This window comes from Leucoraja erinacea, chromosome 19 (genome assembly GCF_028641065.1).
Source record: "Leucoraja erinacea ecotype New England chromosome 19, Leri_hhj_1, whole genome shotgun sequence".
NCBI lineage: Eukaryota > Metazoa > Chordata > Chondrichthyes > Rajiformes > Rajidae > Leucoraja > Leucoraja erinaceus.
The window spans coordinates 32452470-32473490 of NC_073395.1; the positions used below are offsets into that span (position 1 = coordinate 32452470).

The 21021-nt window shown below is 37.7% G+C and overlaps 1 protein-coding gene across 1 annotated transcript in view; it reads left to right on the forward strand.

Annotated features, from left to right (window-relative positions):
- The window catches only part of ppfia2 (PTPRF interacting protein alpha 2), a 281508-nt gene that overhangs the window by 232649 nt on the left and 27838 nt on the right, over positions 1-21021 (forward strand). Inside the window, 4 exon segments of the mRNA XM_055650768.1 lie at positions 1581-1781; positions 5306-5368; positions 17641-17667; positions 18724-18899. Of these exon segments, the coding sequence (XP_055506743.1) occupies positions 1581-1781; positions 5306-5368; positions 17641-17667; positions 18724-18899 (467 nt within the window).

The following is a 21021-nucleotide window of genomic DNA, read 5'->3' on the forward strand; positions in this document are numbered from 1 at the left end:
CTAAAATTTGCTGCATAAAAAGGTGATGGAAGGCACAACATTTAAGAAGCATCTAGTCAAGCACTTGATTAGCCGGGGCATACAGGTCTATTGGGGGGTAAATATGACTAATCTAGATAAGTACAGTGGCTGGCAGAGACAGTTAGACCAAAAAACCCATTTTGAGAAAGTGCAACATCGCTGCTGTCTTTTGGGATCTCGCAACGTTTGACCATGACTGGGCAAAGTGGAGAAGGAGCATTTAGCATTTTAGACGGTAGTGCGAACTTCAAAGCCATGCTTCACAAGCATACAAACATTTTACATAACCAGTGGATGGTGAACTGCCCACCTGCCCATCATATAACTCATTCCCAATCCCAATCCATGGAAAAGTCTACATTTCCCACATTAGCCTTATGATCCATTTTAGGATTCATAAAAGTAGACTGGAAGCAAATCATCCTCTATTGAAAGGGATTGCATAAGAGGAAGAAAACAATCTATATCAATGATTTGGAAGTGTGGATTGACTATAATTCATCTGAGTTTGCTGATAATGAAAATCTGAAAGGCATTGGGAAGAATCCAGACAAGCTACAGAGAGATAAAGACAAGTTAAGTCAAGATAGATGGAAGACAATATTTAAAAAATATATAATTCATGCACTCAAGTTGAATTCATGGTAGAAAAAAAGAAACAAAGCATTTTTAAATGGTGAGGATTTGAAAGGAGTTGACATTTAGCCAGATTTAGATGACATTGTATGTGATTTACTGTAATTTAACGTACAAGAGTCTCTAACTCTTCTTCAAACTTTAGGAGTCCAAATATTGTGTGCACAAGAGGTCTAGGGAAGCATATACTTACAGTTCATGGAATTAAATTAAGGTTTATTAGCGATTCCTGGGATGATTGGTTTATCATATGAGAAGTAATTACACGCAAGTACTCAATTCTGAGGTTAAAGAAATGAGAGATGAGCTAATTTAAACTTACAAAGAGTATCACTAACAATTCAACTGGCAATTCAAGAAATGGTATCAGCACATCTAATGGTAAAGAACAGTACAGGTAGGTGCATGGATGATTTTTCCTTTGCCTGGGTGTCCAGAACTAGGAGTTACAGTCTGAAAATAAGGAATCAGTCATTCAGAACAGAATGAGAAGAACATTCTTCATTTAGTGGGTTGTGAATCTTTCAAATTCTCTGCCAGGAAGGGCAGTGGAGACTCATTTGCTAAATAGCAGACTAAATATGTTTGAGGCCAAAATCAATAGATTTTTAGATGTTGGAAGAGTAGCATGATGCAGTGTTAGTACAGGAAAGCCGTACTGAAGTAAAGATCAACCATGATCTTATTGAATGGTGGAGCAGGGAAGAGGTCCTGCTTCTATTTATCATGTTCTTTTAACAAACAAATTGCTGATTATTAAGTATTAAATATGTTACATCAATATTTTAATTGAATGTAATTATGATGAGGTTCCAGTCATTTTCAAAATTATACCCACCTGTTTGCTTTGCGATTCTGGCAACATTTAGATATACTTGAACAACCTTGTTAATAAGAGAATTGTGTTTTATTGCTGTGTACAGCTGTGGCTTGGAATGCCTGCTTGGTACGTGGCTGCTTGCCGGGCAAACGTGAAGAGTGGAGCCATTATGTCGGCCTTGTCTGATACTGAGATTCAAAGGGAAATAGGAATCAGCAACCCTCTTCACCGGTTGAAACTCAGACTAGCGATTCAAGAAATGGTATCACTAACAAGTCCATCAGCACCTCCAACATCAAGAACAGTGAGTAACATTTGTCATAACTTTTAACTGTCTTATCTTCACACTTGCATGTTGACAGTATATATCGTATAACACATATCAGGGAATGAATAACCAATATATAATCAAATTGAAGGATTTAACATGTGAAAAAAGTTCTCGCAATTTATCAGGTTTGGTTTACATGCTACTTTCATTTTAAATCATATTTCATCTTTTGGCTATTTCTAAACTATTCAATTGAATTGAATGTAATACTTGAATACTTTATTATCACAGTGAAATTCTATGCTTGCATGCCCAAGGTATACAAACAGTCACCACACAAAGGGCACAGATAAAGTTACAAAGTTTCCCGCACCAGGACCATCCTTGTTACTCCCCCCCCCCCCCCCCCCCCCCCCCCTCCCCCCACAGTGGTCCACACCTGCCGGATCCTCCTTTATTCTCGCCCCATCCTTCCCCCTCCCCCACGCCAGGGCCTCCTTTGTTTTTTCTATGTCATTTATGTATTTAGTTATTGGTTTCAGTGCAAATCAAGAGAGTAAACCATTATACACAGAAAATATATTCAGATGTTATGAATACATAAGTAGTTTTGCCGTAACTCTAAGAACATACTACATCAAATAAAACAACCATTTCATTGACTGTATAACGCTTCTTATATCATTTTCATTTAAATTGTGTTTTAAATATCATAATTGATAAAATATATAACACACTGATTGTTGTAAATCTCTAAATCCCTTGAAATATCTTTTGTATTATAAATTTTAACTTTAATTATTATTCCTGGTTTTTGCTGATGGTATAACTATTGTTTTTATTCATAAATGTATATTATGTATGTTAACCTGCTGTTTCATCATTTTTGGTATGTTATTCCAACTGTAATAACGCATGCATAGTTTTATCACAGTTTGCTTCTTGTATGAATTCTTCATTTTGTTTGTGCCAAAACTAGTACAAACCACAAATGTTCATTATGTTTCTATATTATCACATTAATCTCTACTTTTAATATGTCCTATCGCTAACATGTGTTTGCAATTTGTTTTTAAATTATTTGGTTGTTTTCGTATGTATTCTAAATTAGGTCAAGATTAGTAAGTCACATCAATACTCGAGTATGGATTCTAAGTATGGCTGATTGATTTCAGTGCCTAACAGTTGTATGCAGTCAACAAAATAAAGCAATAGGAGATTAAAACTGAAATTAGCCACTTTCCCCAAAAATAAGGAAGGCATATCAGTATATTTTGCAACTCCTTATCCCTGTTATACTACATTAGCATATCATCTGTCAGCGCATTCAACGGGGAATAAATTGAGGGAGAAAAAAAAACTCAAGCAGCAGCAACAGCTTATATATATAAAACATCGTAGGTCACAGCTCTTCAAGTGTTCATCCAGGTGAATTTTAAATATAGTTGAGCATTTTTGCCTCCTATAATTTCAGTCGGTGAGTTCCGGAAACCCCCACATCGCTCATAGATAAAAAAAACAATCTTTTCTCAGCTACCCTCTAATCCTCCTTGACTTTAGTTAAAGATTTATTATCTATTATTTATTACATTCTTAGTTTCTCAAGCCAGTTTTTTGTGTTATTTCTAATGCTAGCTCTCCGTACCATTTGAGGAACATTTATACTGTAGCTAAATTCTAATATTATGATTGCAAACAAATGTCTTATAAAATATATATTTTTTAATTAGGATCCAATTTTATTTATTTGTTCATACTTATTGAATTAGATAATAGACAATAGGTGCAGGAGTAGGCCATTTGGCCCTTCGAGCCAGCACCGCCATTCAATGTGATCATGGCTGATCATCCCCAATCAGTACCCCGTTCCTGCCTTCTCCCCATATCCCCTGACTCCGCTATTTTTAAGAGCCCTATCTAGCTCTCTCTTGAAAGCATCCAGAGAACCTGCCTCCACCGCCCTCTGAGGCAGAGAATTCCACAGACTTCCTGTTTAGTACATATATCCAACAAATTCACTAATACAGCCTTTACAAAAAAATGTTCCCAACAGTGCATAACATGTAAATATTTGAGTTCTTTACAGTAAAATACTTCAGTGTTGGGCATTAAGAAATATTTTTTTCTGTCGGTGTAAAGTAAACAGACAGTAGAGAACCAAAAATGAAGATTTTTGAATAACTTAAAAGTAATTAATATTAATAAAGAAAATATACTGAAGAAATTAATTGAACCAATAACCAACCCCTCCTCAGATCAGCTTTTTAGGATTCTAAACAGTTGGCTACAGTTTTGATGGATGGATTAATAATGATTTTCCACAAATGAAAATTTTTGAATCTTAAATAAATACATAAATACTGAAAGAGGGGGAAAGTGGGAAACAATAGACAAGTAAATCATTAATTGTCAGGAAGTTACTATAATCCATAACAAAGATGCACTTAGAAAATCAAAATGTGATGAGACATGTAATGAATGGGAAATAGTGACAAATCAAAGAGATGCAGGATAGATAAGAGAATACCAATGTACATAACAATTGGATATTTCATAAAATGCTGCACAATAGATTGTCGTGTAAATTAGAATTGCAGAAATATACCAACAAAGATCTGATTATAAGGCAGAAAGTAGATGCGGGATAATAAGCTTTTTCAGATTGGCAACATTGTAAATGATATACCACATGGCTCAGTATGAGGCCGCTAGCTCTTAACGCCCTGCATTCATGACTGAGACGAAAGGGCAGAATGTACCTACGTGGGAAGATGAACTGTGAGGCGGATGCAGGAAATCTGTAAAGAGATATAGCCAGATGATGTAGGTGGGCAAGCAGGTAGCAGATGGAGTAGAACGTAGATTATCTCATTTGAAAAGAAGAGTAGTAAAAACTTTTTTTTAAATGGTGATAAACTAGATCTGCTGTATGATTTATAAGACACTAAGCTAACAGGCAATACACCAAGGCATTAAAAATGTAAATAGTATGTTAGTTTTTACTGCAAAGGAAGTGATTAAAAAAATGTTGCTGCAATTTAATAGTGCTTTCACGAAAACCCAACCCAATCTGTGTCTGGGTGCAATTGTGATTGTCTATTTGCCTTAAAAATGGTGCAGGATTGATCCACTAGTGAGGAAAGTTTGAGTGGTGTTGGCCAATACTTGGAAGAATCTGAGTTAATATATTTAACCATGTCGAATATTGAGGTGGTTAATAGGTAGATTTTGAAAGCCTCTTTAGCTGGAGATTATGGATTCATGAGGTTGTCAAGGTAAAGGGTCAGTAATTTAGGACTGAGATGAGGAAACAAATATTTACTCTCCCGGGAGCTGGAAATGTTCAGACTCAGCACTGATTTCAAAAGATTTTGGAAACTATTAGAATCAAAATAAATTGAGTTAGAGGATCAATTGTGATCTTAGTGAAGGGGAGAGCAGGCTCCGTGGGCCATGTGGCCTATTCCTGCTTCTATTTCTTATGTTTTTTATGTTCTTCTTTATCACTGCTTGCCTCACCTGGATTGACATTGGTTCTCTGTGGGCTTTATAAATAGCCCTCAGGAAATGTCTGGGTGACTCATGAGGAAATGGAAAATTTAACATCTGCTGCAAGAATGGTTAGTCTCCTCTTTATTGCTCTTTTACATTAATGCCGATTTAATTTTGATATGGCTCAATTCACTTCTGGCATGCTTAATTTCCAAATCTCTTTAATTTGTAATTTATAATTAAATATACATTCACTAATGCACTCTTCATAACATTAATTAAATAATCATACATTAAGAAAAATCATGCAATATCCTCGACTGCTGTAATCTTAATTTCTCTTTGCGTAGGGAAAGGTTAGTAAGAATGCTGTTATGATTCTAAAAGAAGATAAAGAGATTTAATATAAACTATTTAAATTTCTCTGTAATTTTACCATTTGTCTGAGTTATTCTGTTTCACGCAGTTATGTTGTTATAAAATAGGAAGTAAATTTCTCCAAAATATTTCAAATGGAAGAATAATAAAACAATTTCTATGTAAAATTTACATTTGTCATCGTTTTACCCTCTCTAGCACATTTTTATGTGTTTTCAATTTGACCTGAAAGTGAAATCCTTTCAATCCATATTAATAATGTAATATGGTTATTGTAATCACATGTAATGTTCCACTTTGTCACCATGATTCACCATTTATTTATGTTCTGCTAATTATTTTATTATCAATCAAAACATCTTAATCCAGGAAAGTTCTCAGAATTTATTTTGTGTTGAACAATTAGGAATCACTAATTATTTTTCCAAATGAGAAAGTAGGTCAAATGTGGTTACAAATCTCTTAAAAACCAGTCTAAATTTACAGATGAGACTTGTTCTGAACCTGTCCACTTGAAGGTTTTATGGCACAGAAAGCTCTTGGTAGACACAATCAATGTAATATTTCAATTATTATTATCTCAAACACCACTGTCATTTTGTATTAAAAGCTTGTAGGATGGGAGAAGGTGCATGAGATGTGCCATGGCCATATGCTGATGGTGACTGGGCCCTTGCAAGTTCCTGCCAGCATTGATTGCACCATGTCTGACATTGCACTGTGCTGCATTATCAAAGCTGATGGAGCAATGCATCAAAGAGTGTTAAGCTCGGGCAGAAACCATGTGGATTTTATGGAATGCATTCCTGCTACCTTGGCTCCAGCTGCTGTCCCTTCCCCATCCCTGATTCATACTCCTGTTTTCCGTTTCCTCACTATTATTTCCTGTTCCCTGCTTCTGCTTGTGATCCCAAAGTTTTCTCAGAGAAGATTATTCACCTCAAAAGATGAAATGCTGAATTATTTTGATTAGGAGGAAAACTGAAAACGAAATTTCAATCCACGCTCATTTTGATATGGTGGTAGTGACTATTATATTGATATCTAGGTTATGTCATCGGGAATGGTTGTATGAAGGTCAGCCTGGTGTCCCTGAAGAGATAGGAGAGAAAGACGGTAACATTTGCATACTGCTCCAGCTAACTTTCATTACCACTGTTGACCCTGGACCTTGAACCCCCACAGCTATCTGAGCTCCCCACCTCTGCCCCAGTTCCTCCCAATTTAGATGAACCCGCACTGAATTTGCGTAAGTTGTGAGTAGTAGGAGTACCACTGGAAAGAAAGTGTCCATTACAATTCAACGACTGTGGAATAAATGCCACATTAATACAATACGTGACTAGAACTTGATCTTTATCGATCTAAAATGATTTAAGATTTTTATTTGGATTAGTTTATTGTAATATATACCAGGGTGCAATAAACTTCCTTATTCACTTGGTTCATAGATTAAACTGTATGCAATAATGATAAATAAGACAATTAATGGAAAAACAGCAGAATGATGCAAATGTTGTAGTGCAATCTAAAGTAGTGGAAAATAATTACGGAAGTGCAATAAGAAAATAACTGAATGAAATAGAGTTAAACATAAGAATACATGACAGCACCACCGAGAAGCGGTGTGAAAGAGATGTTTGGTTCAAGAGTGTGATAGAAAGGAATCTATAGGAGGCATTGCCTCAAAAAGGCAGTCAATATCATCAAAAACCCACACCATCCTGGCCACACTATTTCACTACTACCAGTGGGAAGCAGGTACAGCAGCCTGAAAACAATAGACAATAGGTGCAGAAGTAGGCCATTCGGCCCTTCGAGCCAGCATCGCCATTCAGTGTGATCATGGCTTATCATCAACAATCAGTACCCCGTTCCTGCCTTCTCTCCATATCCCTTAACTCCGCTATCCCTAAGAGCTCTATCTAACTAACTGACCACAATACTCAAGAACAGCTTCTTCCCACCAACCAGCAAACTCTTCAACGTTGCACAACACTAACCCTGCCTCATGCACAATACTAACCCTGCCTCAGCAATTATGATCTTTGGTGGACCGTCTTTGGTTGCACTACAGATTTCAGATTTGCACTATTATGGTTACCTAGCATTACAGTTATTAATTTATTGATTATCTGTGTGTTATTGCATTAACATGCCTGTTAAGCTGCAGCAAATAAAAATTTCATTATTTTGTTGCCAGTACATATGATAATTAATGACTCAATTTATCTCAGATTCCTGGAAAGGATAGAACCTAATTGTCTTAATCAGAATGCAGTTGTTAACACATTTCTTAATGACAACTGTTATACTCATTCAGGCTGGATGAAGTAGTCTCGTCCCTGTCCACCATTTCAAGCGAGCAGATCCTCAGTCTCCTGAGACCACTGCTGTATTACATTTGTTGTTGTTGCCTCGTGCTTCAATCTGTGTCAGTAAGCTGACAGGAGCAGCTCCAATGATGATCTAACTGGCCGAAATAAGGGCGATAGAGCACTAAATGTACTTGATGGTAGTATAGCATTGATCCAAAATATTAACACCTTGTGTGTGACAGGGGACATGATGATAGTAATTTGTTTCAGAATTTTACTTGATTGATGGAGATGATGGGGATGATGAATAATCCAGCAGGATTTGCCAACTCAACAGATTTCATGATCAAGTATAATTCATCCATTACCATCTTGGTATTGGTTTTGGGTGGTATAAGGACCACCACAAGATGGTTAGAGTCATACAGCATGGAAACAGGCCCTCTAGCCCAACCTGCCCATACCGACCAAGATGCTGCATCCACGCTAGTCCCACTTGCCCGCATATGGCCTATATCCCTCAAACCTTTCCTATCCATGTAATTGTCCAAATGTCTTGTAAATGTTGTTATAGTATCTGCCTCAACTGACCCCTCCAACAGCTCATTTTATATATGCAACCTGTGAAAAGGTTAACCCTCAGGTTCCTATTAAATCTTTCCCCTCTAATCTTACACTTATGTCCTCCGGTTCTTGATTCCACCACTCTGTGTTAAAGACTCTGTGCATTCATCTATCTATCCCACATGATTTTATACACCTCTATAAGATCAGTCCTTAGCCTCATGCACACCAAGGAATAAAGGCCTAGCCTGCCTAACATCTTCTTATAGCCTAGGCCCTCAAGTCCTGGCAACATCTTTGTAAATGGTTGAGGTGAATTCCTATGATACATATAAAGGTTGACTTTTTGTGACAAGGCATTCCGGATCAGGGGAGCAGAAGTGAGCTCAGACCATCACATCAGCACATCCCAATGTTGATCAAAAAGCAGACATCAAGATGTTCCCCCTTGCCTGAGGATTCCATAGAGCCCGTACAAGTAATGGACAAATCCTCAGGTGGTATAGCAAGTCGGGTGAGTCATGGGTGTGCCATGTTACAGTGAAACACAGAACAGAGCTGTGCTTGATTTCAATCTGAAACAGCAGGCCTGCTCCAAGCTTTTTGTTCCTCAGTAGCTGAACCTAGTCTGAAGAAGGGTCTTGACCTGAAACGTCACCCATTCCTTCTCTCCAGAGAGGCTGCCTGTCCCGTTGAGTCATACCAGCTTTTTGTGCCTATCTTCTAGTTGAAAGTATAATGGGGAAGCGGGACAAAATCGGCATCCTCTCAGCTCCACTGGGAAACCCCACCCCCAATCACCATGCTGCTGTGCTTATTTGTACTTACGGCTGTACTGGTTGTATCGGCTCCAAATAGAATGGGTGGTCATCCACTAAAGGTGCAGGGAAAAAACACCATGTCTTTGCTACGCATTTGAGATTTAATTTCTTTGAAGCAGAAATAGTTCAAGAAATTTGCTATTTTTTAGTTCACGATTTGGATAACGGTTTGAAATTTAACGTAAAACTGTCCTTACAACAATTTTCTGCCCGTTTTCTTAATAATCTGAATATCATTCATTTTTAAACATTGGCATTTTATTGTATTGTATTTGATAGTTTTGCCGATTTATTTTTCTAAATGTTCTGTGGGTTAAATATAAAGCAGAGCTGTTGATGGAGGATCAAAAATGAGCGTGACTGAGCGTTTTAAATGATTTTGCATTTTTGGCAAAAGTGTCACTGATACATAATGTAGTGGCAGTAAAAAGAAATGGCAACTTCACTTTGCATTGCAGAGTTCGCCCCTTAAAGTTGAGCCCTGCAGGAAACAGGAGTAGGTGGAGGAGGATATAAGAGCTCAGCAGGCCATTGCAACATGGTGTACAAATTGTTTGCATCTGTCATTGCACAGATGGGAAAGATTTGCTTCTGCCCATCTATTTGTTATGTGGCAATGCAAAATTATTTCTTAAAAGTTTAAATATTTTTAATAAAGTTGAATACAGATTCAAAAAAGCAGATTTTATACATCTATTTCAGTGCATTACAGAGAGCAAACATGTTATGTTTGATACTTCATGGTAATAATTAGTTAAAAATGGTCATGGCTGAATATCTGAAGCGCAAATGTTTTTTTCTGAGAATGTCAGAGCAAGCAGCAAATAAATTAGCATTTTGGAGAAAAAAAGATGAAGTGGCATCTAGCATAAGGGCCACAGGGTGAATCATTTCCATGTTGTCTGTGAATATGTTTGCTGACACAGCATGTCTACAGATTATTGCTTTTAGTAACGATTCATATTGTTGCAATAGCACTTTGGCCAAAATGAGCATGATCTTATCAAAGATTACAGCACTTATTCTAGCTGGACCTCAGTAACTAGAGGTGTTTCACAGGGATATGTTCTGGGACCTCTTGTTTCTGAAATAAATAAGTGACTTGGATGTAAATGTCGATGGGTTGGCGGGTAGGTTTGCTGACGATACCAACATTGGAGGAGTTCCAGACCGTGAGAAATGCTGTCAGAAGATACAGTGAGATGATATAGATCAGCTGCAGAAATGGGCAGAGAAATGGAAGATGGAATTTAAAATGAAGTTTGAAGATTTGCAGTTTGGGTGGTTGAATGCAATGAGAGAGGATACAGTCAATGGCAAGACCCTTCACAGCATTGATGTGCACGGGAATCGTGGAGTCCAAGTTCATAGCTCACTAAAAGTGGCAGCACAAGTAGATAAGGTGGTATAGAAGCCATATGGTATGTTTGTTAGGGGAATTGAATATAAGAGTCTGGAAGTCATAATGCAGCTCTATAGATACTTTAGTTAGGATGCATTCGGAGTATTGTGTGTAGTTCATGTCACCCTATTGCAGGAATGATGTGGAGGCTTTGGAGAGGGTGCAGAGGAAGTTTACCAGAATGCTGCCTGGATTAGAGAGTTGAGGGGACTTGATTAGAAGTATATAACATTATGAGTGGCTTAGATAGGGTAGACAGTCAGAATCTTTTCCCCAAGGTGGAACTGTCCAACACTAGAGGGCACAACAATAAAGTGAGGGGTGTTTAAGAAGGAACTGCAGATGCTGGAAAATTGAAGGAAGACAAAAATGCTGGAGAAACTCAGCGGGTGAGGCAGCATCTATGGAGCGAACGAAATAGGCAACGTTTCAGGTCGAGACCCTTCTTCAGACTAAGGGGGAAGGTTTAACAGAGATGTGCGATGCAAGTTTGTTTACACAAAGGGTGGTGAGGGTCTGGAACACGTTGCCAAGGGGACTGGTGGAGGCAGATACAATCATGACATTTAAGAGGCTTTTGGATAGGTACATGGAAATGCAGGGAATGGAGGGTTATTGAACATGTGCAGGCAGATGAGATCAGTTTCACTAAGCATCATGTTCAGCACAAACATTGTGGGCTGAAGGGCCCGTTCATGTGCTGTTGTATGTTCTATGTTTTGGTCGCCTCACTACAGGGACGGTGTAGAGGCTTCGGAAGATTTGGAGGGGGCACAGAAAAGGCTTACCTGAATGTTGCTTCGATTCGAGGGTATAAGCTGTAAGGATTGGTTGGCCAAAGTTGGATTGTTTTCTCTGGAGCTTCAGAGGTTGAGGGGAGGCCTGATGGAAGCAGATAAAATTATGAGGGACATAGCCAGGGTAGACATCCAGAAACTTTTTCCCAGAGTGGAAATATGAAAGACGAGAGAACATAGCTTTAAGATCAGAGGAGAAATGTTTAAAGGAGATCTGCAGGGCAAGTTTTTTTTTTACACAGATTGGTGGATGCCTGTAGTGTGCTGCCATGTGTTGTGATGGCATCAGATATGATAGTGACATTTAAGAGGCTTTTAGATGGTCACATGAATATACAGAGAAAGGAGGGAAATGGATCATATACACACAGAGAAGATTAGTTTAACTTGGCCTGTTTCTGTGCTGTATGCCTCAATATATTGCATTCATAATGTAATGTTTAATATAGTCATTCTACTAGCTTACAACTGTTTAAAATGTATATATCAAGGGCTATTGTATGAACCAATGCACCAACAAATAAAATCCCCCTACGAATAATCCGTGCATCTCCTCCCAGACCCCACCTCCGCTACTTCCATTTGCGTACAAACATTATTACTCACAGCTTGAGCTTCAAAACACTGCAAGTCTGTCACAGGAAGATGTAACCTCATCTTGGCTTTCACTGCATAGCAATGATTTTCTAACACACTTGGAACAAGTGCATATGTACAAAGCATGCCACTGCATACATTTAAAATCTGGTTAAAAGTAATGTGAAAAGATAATTCAAATGAACTGCTATATATGTCTTTATGCAGATTCAAGTAACTCAATGTTTGCTACTGTATAGCCTCAGCATCTAATTTATTATCACAAAGTGGAGTTTTATATTACACATAACAAAATAGAACATAGAAATTGTACTGTTTTGAATATTTAACACATTTGATATATTTAATAGTTGATAATTGAAGGGTATCTGGAAGTACTGTTGTGTTATCCGAGCACAGTTAAGAATGTCTGTTTGCAAAGGGATGCCTAAAATTCCCCCAAAAATAGTTTTCATCAATTGATGTGAATGCTTTCAAAATTGCATGTAGCATAGTGTTGTTGGATTTAATGTAAAACATGGAAATTAGGCTTTTAAGGTAAGGTGCTCTGCAAAGCAACCATCCAATCTGCATTTGGTTTAGACTGCACTGTGAATACCAAATGCTCCAGATTAAAATAAGCACAAGTGAATCACTGCCTCACCTGGAAAAAATGTTTAGATCCTCAAATGACAGGAAATACTTTGTGGAGCATCTCCATATATTCAGCAGGGAAGGGATTCTAATCGGCATGTCCCACGTACACAATTTTTTTGGCGACTGTCGGCACCCGTCATAGTCGCAGCAGGTGGCCGAAAATTTTCAACATGTTGAAAATCCAACGGCGTCCAGCAAAAGGTACAACTCTTTGGGCGACTAGTCACGACCATACACGCGTCACCCAGATTGCCTACCACTTTAATTCTCCATCCTACCACCACTCTAATCTATCTAATTGTGACTTTTTCACTGTTAAAATGAGCTTGGGTAAATAGCTTCTCACCTCCCATCTAAGCATGATGCTGCTTTTGAGTTTCATTATCAAATTCTCCATCAATAGTTTTCTGTCTGCATCAGAGCTGGTAATTTCTGCTGTAATGATGATATTGATTGACTCAGCCTTCAACACCATAATACCCTATAAACTCATCCTTAAAGTTCTGAACCTTGGCCATGGGTCCACTGCAAATGGCTTCTGAACTTCACAACTGGCAATCTCTATCAGTTCAAATGAGTCATGACTCTTCCAACACCCTGGCAAAACAACATTGGCTCCCTCATAATGTTCTTTGCTTTGACCTTTGATCTAATCGCTGTACACCCATGGCTGTGTGTCCAACGCCAACACGATCTTTAAGTTTGCCGATGATACCACTGTTGTGGGCTGGATCTACCACAATTAGACAGTTTAAAAGAAAGAAATTGAGAATCTTGTCTCAGGTAGGTTGTATCAGGACAACAACCTACGCCCAAGAAGAGTAAGGTAACATGCTTCAATGATTACCAACCTGTGGCACCAACGTCTGTGGTGATGAACCTTTTTGCGAGGGTTGTTATGGCACATATCAACTCCTACCTCAGCAAGAACCTGAACCCACCACAATTTGCCTACAGCCACAATAGATCAACAGGGGATGCAATCTCGCAGGTTCTCCACTCCGCACTGGACCACTTGGACAATAAAAACGCATAAGTCAGGCCGTTGTTCATAGACTACAGCTCAGTGTTTAACACCATCATCCCCTCTGAACTTGTTACGGACCTCAGTAATCTGAGTCTCTGTGCATCCCTTTGCAACTGGATCCTCACTAACTTCCTCACTGATAGAACACAATCGGTATGATTTGGCAACAACACTTCCTCCTCAATAACCATCAGCACAGGAGCACCTCAAAGCTGTGTGCTCAACATCCTGCTCTGCTCACTCTTTGACTTTATAGCAGATGCAGTTCCAACTCATTTTAAATTAGTTGATGAAAGCACCATTGTTGGATGAATTATGGATACCAGTGAGTCAGTGTATAGGAAGAAGATCGATCATCTGATTGATTGGAGCCAGAATAACAACCTTTCTCCCAACATCAGTAAAAGAAAGGAACTGATTGTTGACTTTAGAAGAGGCAGGCCAAGGATCTACAAACCTGTCTTCATCGGTGGTGGAGAGAGTCAACAACTTCAAGTTGCTGGGCGTGCATATCTCTGAACCCAGAGATGGAACCAGCACATTAACGCAATCATAGTGAAAGCCCATCAATGCCTTTATTTCCTTACAAGATTGAGGGGATTTGGAATGTCGATGAAAACTCACTTGTACTTCAAAAGGTATATATTGACTGGTTCCGTCATGCCTTGGTTCGGCAACTCGAACGCCAAGGAACCCAGGAGATTACAAAAGATGGTGAGCACTGGTCAGTCCATCACAGATACTGACCTCTCTACCATCGAAGGGATTTATAAAAGACACAGTAACACCGCATCGTTAAGCACAACACTACCTTGGGGACACTCATTTTACTCCTGCCATCGGGAAGAAGGTTTAGGAGTCTGAAAACTGCAACATCCAAGTTCAGGAACAGCTTCTTCCCCCGGACCATCAGGCTATCAAACACTACGAACTCTAACTAAACTTTGAATTGCCTTGATTGCATTATGGACTTTGAGTTTTGTTTTGTTTATTACACTCTATAGTTTTTTTTTAATTGAAACTTTTTTAATGTTTGTTCATTATATTATCTATTGAGTACTATAATAACCATATAATAATTACAGCACGGAAACAGGCCATCTCAGCCCTACAAGTCCGTGCCGAACAACTTGTTTCCCTTAGTCCCACCTGCCTGCACTCATACCATAACCCTCCATTCCCTTCTCATCCATATGCCTATCCAATTTATTTTTAAATGATACCAACGAACCTGCCTCCACCACTTCCACTGGAAGCTCATTCCACACCGCTACCACTCTCTGAATAAAGAAGTTCCCCCTCATGTTACCCCTAAACTTCTGTCCCTTAATTCTGAAGTCATGTCCTCTTGTTTGAATCTTGCCTATTCTCAAAGGGAAAAGCTGGTCCACATCAACTCTGTCTATCCCTCTCATCATTTTAAAGTCCTCTATCAAGTCCCCCCTTAACCTTCTGCACTCCAGAGAATAAAGACCTAACTTATTCAACCTTTCTCTGTAACTTAGTTGTTGAAATCCAGGCAACATTCTAGTAAATCTCCTCTGTACTCTCTCTATTTTGTTGACATCCTTCCTATAATTGGGCGACCATAATTGTACACCATACTCCAGATTTGGTCTCACCAAAGCCTTGTACAATTTTAACATTACATCCCAGCTTCTATACTCAATGCTCTGATTTATAAAGGCTAGCATACCAAAAGCTTTCTTTACCACCCTATCTATATGAGATTCCACCTTCAAGGAACTATGCACGGTTATTCCCAGATCCCTCTGTTCAACTGTATTCTTCAATTCCCTACCATTTACCATGTACGTCCTATTTTGATTTGTCCTGCCAAGGTGTAGCACCTCACATTTATCAGCATTATCAGTATAGGGTAAACTATATATTTTGTACAATTAATTGAGTTTATTAAAAGTTTTCAAGTGTTTTTTGTCCTTTTTTTTCCTGGGACTTTAAAATAAATCATGCAAGTGTGTTTGTTCCGCACCAATCATCTGTCTCTCCCCCAACTTCTGAACATGCCTCAGGTTCAGTGTTTTGATGCCACTGAAAGGAATAAAACTGTGGACTTGCCCTCGAGTCCATTGATTCCAATGCTTGTTTGTTGTTTGTTTCATTCTCATTTCACTTTTATTTCAATCTCTTTCTGTCACTTCTTGTAATTTCCTATTTATTCTGATTTTAATCTATAATGCCCACTTGCGCATCTATCTTTATTCCTTAAAATTTTCTCTTCATTTTCTTTCCGTTTTGTTACTGATGTCTCTTTATCATTATCGCCATGATTTGTTCCAGGACATTCTGAAAAATGAAGGTATCCAAGGACCTTGTTCAATATTTACCTCTCAGTCCACATTGGGGTTATTTTTCTCAATGTGACATTTTCGAGTACTTGTTATTGTCATGCTTATCAATCTGACTGCCTTTCAAAGGTCACTCATAAATTGTTAACAAACCGGAGTATTTTCAGGACGTAAAATGTTCTGCCTAATTGTAAGGATTTTTTTAATTGATTGGGACAAAATGCATATCAGTCCAGTGCATATGCACCGACAACATTTGAACTGTTATCTGTGATTTTTTTTTCTCAAACTTTCAACAGATTCACTCTCAGATCAAGGATCAAAATACTTTGATTTATTTTTTTGGGTACGGATTGGACACCAAATTGTTCCAAAATCTGGTTTTAACTATAATCTGAGCAATTTTGTCCAGTAGTCCTAAAAGAACACCAATATCCTCAACAAAGATTGCTGTTGCTGCCATTTCTCTGATACCATCAGCTGAGGCTAGCGAATCTGTGTTATCTAAGAACTAATACCGTTGATAGTTATCTAACCTTTCTAGATGATAATGTAAATAACATGCAGTTATATACTTGTCATTCTGTAAATATTTTCTGTAAAAAAGTTTTCATTGATCAAAATCAATCAGTTCTAAAACGTTGGGAAATGTTAAAGAAGTTGTATTGCTGTAGTTCCAACAAACATCAGTTAATAACCAATCGGCCTAGCACCATGAATTTAAATTTCATTGCAAGCATTGTTCTGCGGCACTATAAATAATGTAAATGGGATGCTATAGTATACGAGTGTTCACATTTGGATGGAGATCAAAATCATCGTTCATTTTCTACTCTGCAATGTAAGCATCCACTCAAACCCTTTTCCTTCCTTCAGAATGTAATATAAATCAAATTTGCCTATTGGGAGTATATTTACTCATGTAACATCACAGTCAAAGAAATGGTAGATTCTACTTATTTGTAGTGCCCAGAACCTTTTTATTTAAGCAAATTTGAGGAAGTTGCCAATATTATACATGATTCACAGAACCTGAATTCTGAAGTATTTAACTTTTTACTCAAGGCTTTTTGAAAACCAATTGGGATAACTCAGACAAGTAAAAATTCTAGAGAATTGAATGACAATTTGGGATTATTTCCAGAATATTGGATGATATGTCATGCATGCGCATTTATTTTTAGTTTGAAAAAATCATTCACGGCACCCTGAGATTGTTGATTTATACTGATATAAGCAAGTTAGATGGGACATGTATGTAATAGGTGTGAGTTGAAGATGCTTGTCGTGGAAGAATGTGACATTCCTGGCTTAAAAATGTAATAGTATTTACACAACTTTTACAAAAGATTGAAAGGTAGAGAGTATTTGATTTTGAAAAAAATCATTTAGTCTTGAAATTCAAATACACAACTTCATGCATTTTCATTCAACTGCAGTTTGTTATTACAATTGTATTCATAAATAACCATTATTTATACTTATATTTAATAATCCATATGATCTCACTTTTCTTATTTTTATTAACTGTACTTTCTTGCAATCCTTAAGGACTCTGAAGAAGGCAGTTGGGCTCAGGTAATGCACGTTAAAATAGATAGTTCAAACATGTAAGTCTTAAATGGTTGACTACTTGTGTCTTTCAACATACTCTACAGTTTAAGTGGGTAGCATCTAAGGAATCTAAAATCTGTTCTGTTTGTAGATCATATAGTTAGCTCTTGTTTCAATGTACTGAGGCTAAAAATCTTTGGAACACTGCCAGGGACCATAGCAACTCGAAAAAGATACCCAACATTTAGCCTTCCTATTAAGAGCTAGTTATTTCTTTATGGATGCGTGTGTGAACCCCAACAAGGACTTTCAGTGGGGTTATTAGTCTACCTGCTTGGACCGGTGCAACCCAGGCAAAGGACATATGTAGAAAATGTTTCCACCTAGCCCAGTCTCCTCTATGTGTAATGGTATACAAATGACAGAAACGCATCACATCATTTATTTTCCATTATTTTTGCCTGAGCAATATTAGAACACGAACTATCAGTGTGCACGTGGCATTAATTGCTGCTATAACTTTGGAGGTATTTATTAGTGTGTGCCATTTTCTTCTTTGCATTTTTATTTAATTTGTTTTAATTTTCAGCAAATGAGACATTCTTTATTATGCTATGCTTCTCTGGGCTGTGCGATACCATCTGAAAAAAGTGCAAAGTACCCATCATCAGAGCATACAACGTTCACTAAAATCCATATCTACCCACTAAATTTAGATATGATCAGAATTAGAATATCTACTCTAGAATGTTTTGTTTTTTTATAATTTTTCACTGCACGGCTACATAATGCTATATCAATTTCCTCATTAAACTTTCAAAACAAATATGGAATATTTGTTCACTTTTCATGCAGGTTTATTAATCTGTCTTGATGAAGATTAACAATATTATGGAATAAAATTTGACTGGATAAGAATAATCATGGAGAAATATTCCTTTAGTATATTTCAACTTGTTGCTACTCCATACTGCAAATGAAAGAGAATATAAACCTATATTGTTAGCATTTATTGTGCATTTTTAATAACCCCATCCCTCAACTTTCTTTGGATAAATCAGTTGTTGTGTTCTCCAACAGACCTTGGCTTATGGTGACATGAATCACGAATGGATTGGTAATGAATGGCTTCCTAGTTTGGGATTACCTCAGTACCGCAGTTATTTCATGGAGTGCCTGGTAGATGCTAGAATGCTGGATCACCTGACAAAGAAAGATCTCCGCATTCCTTTAAAAATGGTGGATAGCTTTCATAGGTATGTTTAAATATTGTTAATAACATATCCTTCTATACATAAAATACATTATATCACAAATGCAGATCTTCAATAAAATTAATTGGGGGACTTGAATAAACTGTAAACTAAAAGCCACTCCAGCACATTACTACCAAGGGTCATAAGTGCATAATTGTCATATGTAACAAAAATGTAACAATTAAATTCTTACTTGCAGCAGCATAACAGGACTGTAAACACAGTACTCATAGAGAACACGTTAAACAAAAGAAAGTTCAATTAAGGAAAAACTAATAATATTAGTGCAAAACAAAAGCCTGAAGTCCCTAGTGTAACCAAGACAGTTTGTAGTTTGTAATTTAGTTGGTGTTTGTAGTATTCAAGAGGCTGTTGGTTGTTGAGAAAAAGCTGTTCCTGAACCTGGAGGTATTAGTTTTAAGACTCCTTTACCTTCTTCCCGATGGCAGGAATGAAATGAGAGTGTGGGCGGGATAGTGAGGGTACATGATGTTGGCTGCCTTTTTTGAGGCCATGCCTCCTACAGATCTCATTGATGGGGAGGTCAGTGCTCATGATGAACTGGACAGTGTCCACCAGATTATGTAATCTCCTATGTTTTGGGGCATTCGAGGCCTAACTTGGGCCATGATGCAACCAGTCAATATGCTCTCTACTATACACCTGTAGGAGTTCAAGAGAGCATTCAGCGATATACCAAATCACCTCAATCTTCTAAGGAAGTAGAGGTGTTTACGGGCTCTCTTTATGATTGTAAGCAACCATAATTATAGATAGGTGCAAAGTTCCTCTGGGACATTGGTACACTGATGTGTACTGTGCAATAGATTGCTCCACAGTAGTCTTAACCTACTTCAGAGAATACTCAGACTGACTGTGGCAAGGTACACCAAGAGAAATTTTGATTAAGTAAGATCACAATTGAATTTCTACTTAATCACTATTTCCCTGACCCTATCCTATGCCCCATGATTTCATCAGTGCCAAAAACCCATCAGTCTTCATCTTAAATCTATGGAACAACTGAATATCCATTGTCCTCAAAGGTATGTAATTTTGATACCCGTTAACTGTTCCTCTCCATTCTAATTGATGCCCTTGTACTAAGAATATGATTCCAAATAGATTCTAGGTAACTGCCTTGCCAACTTCTCAAAGAATTTTATAAAGTTTCATGAAATAACCACTCATTCTTCTAAACTCCAGAGAACGTAGGACAACTGTCTCATCCCAGGAACCAATTTATAAAACACGTGTTGCAATATCTCCAAGGCAAGCAATTACTTTCATAGGTAAGGGATCCAAAACTATATATGGTTTTTCAGGTATGATTTCGCCAAAGATCCTAATACTCCTACGCTTTCTGTCTGTCTTCCTACAGAACCAACTACTAATTTCCTCCTCTTTCTACACATATGGAAGGAACTTTGGTGTTGCTTTCAACTTTCCTCTCCTAATCGCTTTTTCCCTTCTTTTTTAACAATTTTCTGGTTGTCCTGTATTGATTTTTTTGAATTACCAGTTGTACTATAATGTTTTTACAGCATTGTAAGGTTTTTATTTTAATACTAATGTTAACTTCTGCAGTGAACCTGTTCCAGAGACAATCCCCCAGAAAAGGTACTACCTTCCTGGGTGATTTTTGTTTGCATAAAGAATGTTATATAGTCACAGCTGGGTATTGTATTCTTTCTACTGAGATCCAAGGCCCAAATTCTTACCTTTGTTTAAGGTTGCCCATCACCTTTACCATATAACCATATAACAATTACAGCACGGAAACAGGCCATCTCGGCCCTACAAGTCCATGCCGAAAACTTGCCTGTCCAGATGGGAGGCCCGATCTCAGAGTTAAAGACAACCTGGAGTCCTAAATACAACTTGGCCAAGACTTCTGGCAGAATAGTAAGGCGGTCTTGTCTCCAAGATACCTCTGCCAAATTTTGATAACTGGCAAAATCTCTCCCCAGCTTTGACAGAGTTAAAATCAGGAAGTGATTTTTAATAGTTTCATTGAACAATAAATCCAGCAATAATTTGGAAATTCAAAAAAGTTACCTTATTTTTTGAAAAAAATCTAAAATCACCAAAAACAGATAAATAATTAAAAACATAAAACTGG